Source organism: Cyprinodon variegatus, unplaced genomic scaffold, assembly GCF_000732505.1.
Source record: "Cyprinodon variegatus isolate N-32 unplaced genomic scaffold, C_variegatus-1.0 Scaffold17, whole genome shotgun sequence".
NCBI classification, from domain to species: domain Eukaryota; kingdom Metazoa; phylum Chordata; class Actinopteri; order Cyprinodontiformes; family Cyprinodontidae; genus Cyprinodon; species Cyprinodon variegatus.
In genome coordinates, this window is record NW_015150470.1 from 1,083,165 (window position 1) to 1,093,327 (window position 10,163).

Consider the following 10,163-nt stretch of genomic DNA (forward strand, 5'->3'; position numbering starts at 1 on the left):
ATACTCAACTCTGAATTGATCTAGTCTAAGGTTGCAGTGAGCTAATTTAATAAACTCTAAGCTGGTCCACTCAGAGTTGAACATGTTCGTAACAACAGGAACTAGAGACTCTAATGTAGAAATGAAAAAAACAAACAAAAACAAATGGAGAATGTGTTTAAAAGCTCTAAAGCTGCAAAGCAGAGGAAGACGGTCCAGGAAAAGAACTGCTGCTCAAGTTAATGCATAGGTTTATATAAAGTCCGCTATGGCAGGCCGTTTTAACATTTATCAAAATTATGTTTCTTTGCTGCTCCATTTGTAGATCACAAAAATAGAATTCTTTCTGATCAAAAATTCCTAGTCGGAGCTGTAAAAACAGATTTTCTCAATTACATTTTTGCAGCAGAAAATTAATTTCAGAAAGTAAAAAAAAATGGTACTAGTAAGACTTATATCTTATATACTTAGAAACGTTTACATATTTTAAGTGGCTGTTTTGACATTTATCAGCTTGACTGAATATTTATTTATGGTATCTGAAATACATTCTTCCAAGTCAAAATAATACAAATTAGGCCAGTAACAATAGGAATACAGAGATCTTTCCAGAATGATTTATTTCGATAGGAAGAATATAATGTTGTTTCAAATGCTAATTATGACAAGGAAAAAAAATTATTTCAGATATCAGAAATATATATTCAGACAAACTAATAGGCATCAAAATGCCTGGTATAGTTTGTTCTAATCACGAATTGAATGGTAGGGGATCAATCAATGTATTATATTTAGGTAAAAATTCAAGGGAGAGAGGCTCAACTGTCAGCAGGTGGAGATGAAATATAAAATTGTTGTTCTAACCGTTAGGACCTGTGCATCATCTCATAGTGTTCCTCCTGATTTTGATTCTATCTTCCTTTACACAGTAAATATTAAATGACTGTTTAGCTGTGCAGTTGTTTTCTATGGAGAATTTGGAAACACATACGCACAATACCATGGGCTGCACAATGAAGCAGTGGGTAGCACTGCTACTAGCAGCAAGAAGGTTCCAGGTTCAATTCCCGGCCCAGAATCTTACTGCATGGAGTTTGCATGTTCTCTCTGTGCATGTGTGGGTTCTCTCCGGGTACTCCGGCTTTCTCCCACAGTCCAAAAACCATGAATGTTAGTCTAATTGGCTTCTCTAAACCATCTTAGGTGTGTGTGTGAATGGTTGTTTTTTCTGTTTGTCACTGTGTTGCCCTGCGATGGTCTGGCGACCTGTCGAGGAGGCACCAGAACCCCTCGCAACCCCACCAGGGATAAGTGAGACAGAAAATGGATGGATTAGCAGAATCCTCAGATTGTAAGACGTAACATGACTAAATTATTCTAAAGAGCTACAAAGAGAATGATGAATCAAATCAAGAAAAGGAAGGAGGACATAGTTAAGGAAGGTTGCAAGAATGTGAAGAAAGAAGGAAGAAACGGCACAAGGCAAAAGGTAAGGAGGTTGGAAGAAGAGGAAAACATAAAGAAGGAAAAAAGAAAGGATACTAAAAAGGTCAACTTCTACACCAGGGAGGTTTCAATGCCCCCTTCCCACACTTTAAGTGTGGCTCTAAGTACTGAAGTGATGCTACAGTAGAAACTTCTACAAAACAAATATCTTTACTGACCAGAACCAACACTGCAATGCATTCTATACATTTTAGGTTATTTTTTTGTTTATTTCATAATTTATTTGTTTTTCATGAGTTTTTAAACTCCAAACCTAACGTATTATAACAGAATAATAGCGAATAACACCGCTCTCCCTCTGTCACTATACCTACTTAAATGAAACAGTGTTGTTTTTTCCCCATAACTGCTGTGAGCTCTCATGACCCAGCAGTACTTATGTAAAAACATATAATTTCCATTTTTAAATACTATTTTTTTCTTCTTTTATTTTTTTTTCTGTTCGATCTGAAAAAAAAAATTGTAGAATTAAATTGAATACTTTCCCATAGTTTGTGCGAGCCCTCTGCAAACAAGGGGAAATGAGCTGAACAAGAGCTAAACAATAAGCAGCTTATGTAAAACTATGCTGAAATATTTTGAAGGAGGTCCAGCAGGATCAGCAATGCTGGCAGGAAGGTAGAGAGATGGATGGATAAATGAATGAATGAATGAATGAATACAGCCTTTACAGAATAGGATAGAAAAAAGTGTGGAAATTAAAATGTTTTTCCATACTAGGCTTTATTTTTATTACTTAACCAAACTTGGTAATTTATTTTAATACATATTTGTCAGGACAGTTTTAGAAAATTATAGAAACATTTAGTCAAATGTTCATGGATATGGATTAATAGGGAAGGATATTCATAAAAAAAGTAATGATGTAGACAGAGTTGTAAATACACCCTTTTTAAGAACTGTTATGAACCACAAATCTGATTACTTTTCTGTAGATCAGTAGTAAACTTAGATTTAAAATTGTTTGTGTTAAGGATCTAATAGTGTCTGCTTCTTTTTATAGGTGAAGTTTTTTTTTTTTTTTTTTTTACTTTAGCTATACATTATTTTTTTTCATAAACTCACCGTAGCTTCATTGCAAACCCCACACTTCACCACATGCTGGTGGATCTTTCCCTCCACCGAGATGAGGCTCTGACATACTCTGCAGCTGATAACAGGGGCATTTCCGCTCTCCGGGGAGGTGAGTGGGGAATAGGGTGGAGGGTCCTCCCCTAGGAGCACTGAAGGCTGACTGGCACTGGGGAAAGGGGGGAAGCCTGAACAAGAGCAGAATAAAAAATATGAAAGTAATAATATAACAAAAGCTCTAGTTGTTGGAGGTTACAGGAGTGGTGCAGTGCATTGAAAAAAAAAAAAACCCAACAACCTTCAATTCTCATAACAAGTAACCCATTACAACAAACGAGATAATGCGATTAAGTCTGGCGTTCAGCAGAAAGGAGCTTTAGTTGAAAAACACTTTAGGAATGCAGAGCAGGGCTGGTTTCAACACAGGAGTATTTACAAAAGCTAAAACCAGAGTGTTAAGGACAGCTTAGCCTAGAAATCACCTAAAATACGCAACTCTGTCTGCTTCTTTATCTACTTAAATTCTTTTTATTTATTTAGAAAAATCTAAGTGATGAGTTAGAAGAAGAATATCTTCTCTTTTGTAGTAAACGCTTTACATGCAAAGTGGGATTGGATGCAGCATCCCTCCGCAGCATCCGTAGTCACTTCCTCCTGTCAATCAAATCAGGTGTTTCTAGGATGCTAGCCAGACCCTCGCAATTCCTACAATAACATAACTAGTGAAAACATTTAGCCAGAATAAGCTATTCTATTTCACCCAAAGTCCATAAACATAGATATTTTCATGGTGTCATTATTATCTGTTAGCCGTTAAGCTAAGCACAGTAGCACAGACGCAAGAAAGAGCTAGCATCTTTTAGGCTAAGAATACAACGGCTACTTGGTTTACAAATATTTATGTAAATACTATAAAACTAACCTTTTTATCTGAGAGAATGTGGTGAATAAATGTGGTTTAACAAGCATTCGCAAAATTCTGCACCAGAAACATTAAAATAGTTAGTACAGTTAGTGGAAATGACAGAGCTAACGGGCTAACTGTAATGCCCAGTCAGTGAAGGAGGCTGTGTTAAGCTAGGCTAACAGAGGCTGGACTGAGGATGGACACTGTGCATACTCACTCTCTGGTTTGTTGGGTACACTATAGGACCCAGCGCCGGGAGAAACCCCCCCGTTACCGCTTCCAAGAGCGCCATCCCCCAAATCTGAGAGTAACGGGGACCTCTCGCCGTCCGCCATACCGAGAGCGAGGCGCAGGTAGGGGGTGAGAGAGCAGGAGAGACGTTGCTGACCGATTCGGTGTTGTATTGTTGTCTCGGAAATGAGTCGTCACATGATCACACCCACCCAGTCCGCCAGCACCGTTCGTGATGCGGTAACGGAGCCCGGGGGGGTGTGGCACCGCTCTCCTGATGCGATCCTGGGAGAGATGCGCCCGGAAGGAGGACAGCCATTGTTTAGCCTTTAAATAGCCATTTATTATTAACTCTCTCTATTTTTTACCTCCAGTAGTACGATTTCTGAAATATATATGAAATAAAACACCATTTTTAAGTTAATAGAGTCAATTATTACAGTTAGAGTCTTTCCATATGGGCGGTTCTTGAAAAGGGCCAACGGGGCCAGTGCCCCTGTAGAGCTGGTCCTGGCCCCTGTTCTAGTCCTGAAAATATACTGAAAACATACACAGCATAAAAGGAAATCTAAGAAAGTCGTTATTTTTCTTAAAACTGAGTTCATTTTACCTTTGCTTGAGCAGATAACTGAGACAGTTTTCCAATAGAACAATATTTATGTTTTAAAAAAAGACAAAATAACTTCCTTAAGCCGGGTGTACACTGTGGGATTCATGAGAGAATTTTCTGATCAGCCCGACTTTCAGCCTGATTGTGCATCCTGTAGTGTATAGGGAGTAACGAGGGGTGATCAGCCTCTCACAACGACCTCCTGATCAGGAAACGTGAGGCCGGGGGAAAATCAAAAATTTTTTATATTTTTAGTTGACCATCGTGGGCAAATCACTGAGTGCGCAAACAAGGATTCTTCTTCTTCTTCCTCTCAGATGAAAACACAGCAGCATGGCAGGGGTGCGAGTGAAATGGAGTTCTTTCTGTAAAATTGACAGACAATCGTAGCCACGTTTGCTCAGCCATGTCTTTGTCCAAATACATAGTTGCCTCTTTTTTTTTTTTAGGGCTTTCAGCACAAAATTGCACAAATTGCCAAGGCAGCGTGTTTCACTCTCACACTGTTCGACGAAACCACAGGGTTTCGTCATACAGTGTGAGAGGTAGCTGGGTGCAACGATTAAAACAAATCGCACAGTGTATGCCCAGCTTTATTGTAATTCAAGAGCATCTAAGTCTTTTGTATTAAAGGCAAAAATATTAATTCATTTAGTAGATCATCTTATTTTCTTGCTCAAATTACAGGGAATTGCACTTATTTTAAGCAATCTTAACATTTCTTGTATCAGTTTTTCCAGTGGTGTACTAAATAGATTTCTTATAATGACCTCGCGAAAGCCGCCTGGGATAAGCATGACAGAAAAGGGATGGATGGATGGATGGATGGATGGATGGATGGATGGATGGATGGATGGATATGTGCTGACAGAGGACACAGCAACTCGTCCAAATTCACTTCAAACCATGAATAATTAGAAATTACAGTTACAACTAAGTAATAAAGCTTCCCCCAGCCAGAGGAGCAATCCTGACTATAAATTTGCTTCCCCCACCACAGCATTGTCCTCTGCTTAATGAACATGCTTATACACACAACATCTTTTTAGCAATATAAAGGAGCAGAGGACAAGTCCCAATAATTTGCAGCATGTATTTATTTGTGCTTCTATTTTCTATTAATTATTATTTTAAATTCCAATCTGTATCTACCCAACATAATTCAACTCTAGATATTCTGCTATGGATTATGGTTAGTATACCACACAAGAATGTCAGTGTACAAAGCCTCATAGACCCCTGCCACTCTCTTATCACAGCACCTCCTTTTGGGTTACACTGACTCCCCCTTTACTCCAAAACACAAGATGCTGGTTCTTACCTGTAGGGCACTAGATGGACAAACATGTCTGAAATGTTACTATTTATATATCACTGTGACATCCAATAGGTGCTGTGATCAGGGCGTGCTGCAGGGTATGAGGTTGAAAAGCTTTTTAAACTACAGCATCAGAACTTTTCCCCATTAAGTTTAAGACCCATTGACTCTGTTAATAAAGAAGAGCATGTGTTGTTATAATGCTAAAAGTTTATTCTCTGATAATATCTACTTTATGCCTGTGTGATGTAGAAATATGATGTCAAATATAACCGTTTTACTGCTGCAATATTTATTATCTCGTTTTTACAATGATGAATACAACAATAATAATAATTTGGTTTGATGTTGTAAAACTAACACTGTATAGCAATCTGAATATAGTATCTCATGGTGAAAGTAGCAGCATGTGGCTATGGTGGACTTTTTTCCTCCCTACTGTCGCTGCATGCATGTTCGGCATGACAGACTGCTGATGCAAGTGGCCTACTGACGCCACATGCTGATCCAGCAGGAGTGAATCTAGCAACAAATCGAAGCAGTCAACTTGGACTTCTTTGATAGAAACCAATCTATATGAGCTGATTGAATTGTCTCTGTAAAGGGCCTCGAGGTGTCATGTGTTGTGAATTGCCCCAATGTACATAAACTGAACTAAATTGAAACTGAATAGATCAAAGCATTCACATGTGTTCAAATGGATGCACTGAGAAATTGTGAGGCTTGAAAACTGATGTGCAACGATGCTCTCTATTCATCATCAGGTAGTTTTTGTGACATAACCATGAAAAAAAGATTTCAGTTTGAAAAATGATGACTTGGAGCTCCAACTGCAGCTAAATGGTTTCAATTTGTACGTTTGCATTATTTCAGTTTGTAAAGTCATCTAAAAAAAAAATAATAATTTTTCATTTATCACAATTATGCACTTATTTTTCTCGCCATAAAAAAATCAAAACAATCAAAAAACAAATAAATTCACTGAAGTATGAAGTGTATCTGTGGTAAGGTTCCCAAATATTTCTATAGGGTGCCGTACATGACATGTTTGTTGGTAGGAGGTGAAGCTGAAGCAGAGATTAAAAATGTTGGCAAATTTGGTCTGGCTGTCTCATGGTGAAAGTTTCATTTATTCATTTATTTTTTTGTTGTTGTTGGATGTCCTTATTTTTCCATATTTTGCTGTTTTGTTTCAAACAAATACCATGTGACTTCTAAATCACTTATCTAAAACACAACACTTTTCCTAAAAGATAAACCATTACTGTCTAAATTAAAAAAATAATAAAAATCTAATTTATCAGCCAAGCTTACCATACAAACAAGGAATTAGACTTTGGTGTTCATCACTGACAACATTAGCCTCAACATTAGTTAAAAATGTAGATAAAATGAAATAAAAAATAATCAATAAAAATAAAATTATTACAGGTTTTTATTCTTCAGGCACATTGTTGCAAGCATATAAAATGTCATACCATTTCTACAACTACTTCTAAAATACCTCCATAGGATGATTCATTAAAAAAAAAGGTTTATAACATCTACTTTAACCATGCATTCTTTTAAATTCTGAAAAAAACTAAAAGCATAGTGAATAAAATTTAGATGTATGATAGCATATTTATTCCACCTTTTGGTCAATTAAGGCAGAGATTACTTATATATATATATATATATATATATATATAAAAGTATTGGTTTATCTCAGATCTTGCTGCTTTTTTCCTTTTTTATTGCATGTTGATAAAGTCCATTGGTCGCTTCATCAGTAAAGTCACCTCCAGCTCCTGTCTGTCACCGAAGAACTGAGCCTTTCCCTCTTGACTCTGGATGGGATGGGGCAGATGGAGGCCCAGTTTACTAAAAAACACACAAAAAAGAGACAGGAGAAAGAAACAAAGAGAGTGTAGGAGAGATGTAAAGTGATTGAAGAGCTGGCTGAAGAAGTAATCAAAGCTCAGGTCATGATGTGAAGCACTGGTTAAAGGGAAATGTTTGAAGAGGCGAGCTCTTAGTCTGAACTGCAGCTGCTCAATAAGAGATCAAAACTGAAAGCCAGGGTCTCTTACTACTTTGGTGTCCGCAGATCCAGGAATTTCTCTTTTATATCTAAGATGATATATGTTGCCTTTGTGTCGGGTAGTTTTATTTTCACCTAAAAAGAGGAAAAAGACATCAGCATCTTTTGGAAATTATGCTATTTAAACACATTGCTTTATGTCATTTAATTACACGCTTCACTAAAAGAGCAATTAAAAAAAAAGTGAAAGTAATACATTTTCTTAATCAGTCACATCACTATAAAATTAAAGTATTTATCCTTTTTGCATAGTTCTAATATCCTATATGGCTTATGTTGATATTTACAGTTAAAAATTATTTCCCCATCACATAAGGATTGTTTAAGCTAATAGCCGCATAGTTTTAGTTAAAAGATCTAAAATATGGAGGTGTGCAACATATTTATCTATTTTTTGCATGTTTTATTACAGGAGGCGGGAATTTTATAAATATTAACATGTTTGCATAAAATGTACAAATATGAGACAGAAAGAAGGGAAAGACAGAGAGAAAAAAGGAAGGAGGCAAGGAAACAAGGAGGTAGGAGAGATAGAGAAGCAGAGGTAGGACACAGGAGTGCAAGTAGTTAAATAAAGGAAGCACAAAAGGAATAAAAGTAAAAAAACAAGACAAAGAAGTAAGAAATGAGGGAAGACCACAACGTAGAAAATATCATAGGAAATTTAGCCTGAAATATATTTTCATACACTTTCTTTTTCCATACTTACACAGACCTGAGAAAATTTATTATTAAATTCCATAGTTTTCAAAACTGCATAGACTTCCTGGATCTACTGTTTTGGATGTGCTCCATATACGGTATTAAATCAATAGGGAAATGTATGATGTCAGCACCATGGCATTTGGAAAAGACTGCTTCAATGCATCTTTTAATAGGACTTATATTTTCCACATCTGGCCTGTTTTCCCCTGTGAGTTAAGTTCAGTAGAATATAGCTCATTTAGTTTTTTCTTTAACAATTCAAACCAACTTTCAAACAATTTAATAGTAATTGAATTTTGCTTATGCATTTTTTAAGTAAATGCTGGCTGTATGTTTTCTAAAAAAACAAAAAACAAATCCAAAACAATAGTAAAAAAGTTTCTTGAATAAAAGATGTTTGATGAATTACCAGCATGGCTTCACAGCACATTGAAGATGGGTCCTTCCGACTTAAGCCCAGGAACAGGTCCTGTGTTCCCACATTCTGCTTCAATATAATTTCATACCTGCACAAATTCATACAAGACATGACATTAAAACTTCACATTATCTGAGCTCGTGTTGTCAGCCTCACCTTCTTTCCAGGTAAAGATGTGTAAAAAGCCTTAAAATGTACTAGAAATATTTGCACACTGACAAATTAAGAAAAATGAAACATTTATTTGTATTTCTTTATTCATTGATACAAAAATCTAAACAGATGTTAACATGAGTGTCATTTAACAATGTAAAGTAAACTTGGTGCAGCACTTTCTTTGAGACAATTAATTAACAGTTACCTGGACTTTTTATTTTAAATCTCTTTTTTCCAACCGTCTCACACAGTCATCAAACCTAGTAGCTCTTGTGGTAAAATAAATTGGTATCTGTGTCATATTGTATTTATTCCAGAGAAAAGCAGTATTGGATTACTAATAATTCATCCCCGAAAGCTTGTTATGAGTAATTAGATCTTTAATTTAAAGCAATGATTTTTAAGTGTGATGAGTGTCAATATGTGTGAGAAAAACTATTTTAAAGAAACACTACAATTTTAAAGCTTTTGACCTAAGTATTTGCTTAAATTGAACTTTTTTTTTTTTTTTACTTTAAGGATTAGATTTAAATTTTTTTTATGTGAGATTATGCTGTTGTTATAAAAATTTATTTATTTAAATACTTTTAACACACCATTTACAAGGTGCTGAGAAATTTCCATGGATTTTTTCATATGCGCCACCATGGCTTGTTGCAATGTTAATTATTTGAAATCCAGACAAAGCCACTCGAGCTCTTACTCAGGTTGTTGTCGAGGGTCAGCCAGATCATCATACTGGGGTCCCTCAACCATTTCCTCCTCACTCCAGATATCTTTACTGGTTATCTTTGTGTAGGTAGACACTATTTTACCAGAAATAAAATGAAAGTTAGTTTGTACTTTGAAAATTCAATTCACAGAATTACATTAACTTGAGATAAACAGGTGAATATACCTTCTTTTTCTTTCCTGGGTTTGGGGCCAATATGTCCAGGTCCAAGTTGCGCACATGCTGTTTTAATCGGCTGAAAAAAACAAACAAACCCCAATGTATTACCACAAAGCTTTGGCAACCAGACAACCTTTATGATGTATGGGAGGATCAAATAAAAAAACAAAAACAATTTGCATTCAAGTCGTCGGGAAGCGGCTGTTCCAACCGTTGCATTTCTGAATTGTCCCGAGTGGTGCCCGACTTTACACAAGTTAATAAAGTGAATGTGAATGGTTGTTTAT

At 36.2% G+C, this 10,163-nt stretch overlaps 2 protein-coding genes across 2 annotated transcripts in view; both read right to left on the reverse strand.

Moving 5' to 3' along the window:
- The window catches only part of tmem55b (transmembrane protein 55B), a 25,614-nt gene extending 21,647 nt beyond the window's left edge, over window positions 1-3,967 (reverse strand). Inside the window, exons 1-2 of the mRNA XM_015387277.1 lie at window positions 3,681-3,967; window positions 2,551-2,744 (exon numbers count right to left, since the gene is read on the reverse strand). Coding sequence (XP_015242763.1) covers window positions 2,551-2,744; window positions 3,681-3,798 — 312 coding nt within the window. The 5' untranslated portion in view covers window positions 3,799-3,967. The remainder of the gene's footprint in view (window positions 1-2,550; window positions 2,745-3,680) is intronic.
- Window positions 3,968-7,325: 3,358 nt separating this feature from the next.
- The window catches only part of pih1d3 (PIH1 domain containing 3), a 4,125-nt gene continuing 1,287 nt past the window's right edge, over window positions 7,326-10,163 (reverse strand). The window contains exons 2-6 of the mRNA XM_015386643.1: window positions 9,883-9,952; window positions 9,688-9,790; window positions 8,820-8,916; window positions 7,695-7,780; window positions 7,326-7,485 (exon numbers count right to left, since the gene is read on the reverse strand). Coding sequence (XP_015242129.1) covers window positions 7,356-7,485; window positions 7,695-7,780; window positions 8,820-8,916; window positions 9,688-9,790; window positions 9,883-9,952 — 486 coding nt within the window. The 3' untranslated portion in view covers window positions 7,326-7,355. The remainder of the gene's footprint in view (window positions 7,486-7,694; window positions 7,781-8,819; window positions 8,917-9,687; window positions 9,791-9,882; window positions 9,953-10,163) is intronic.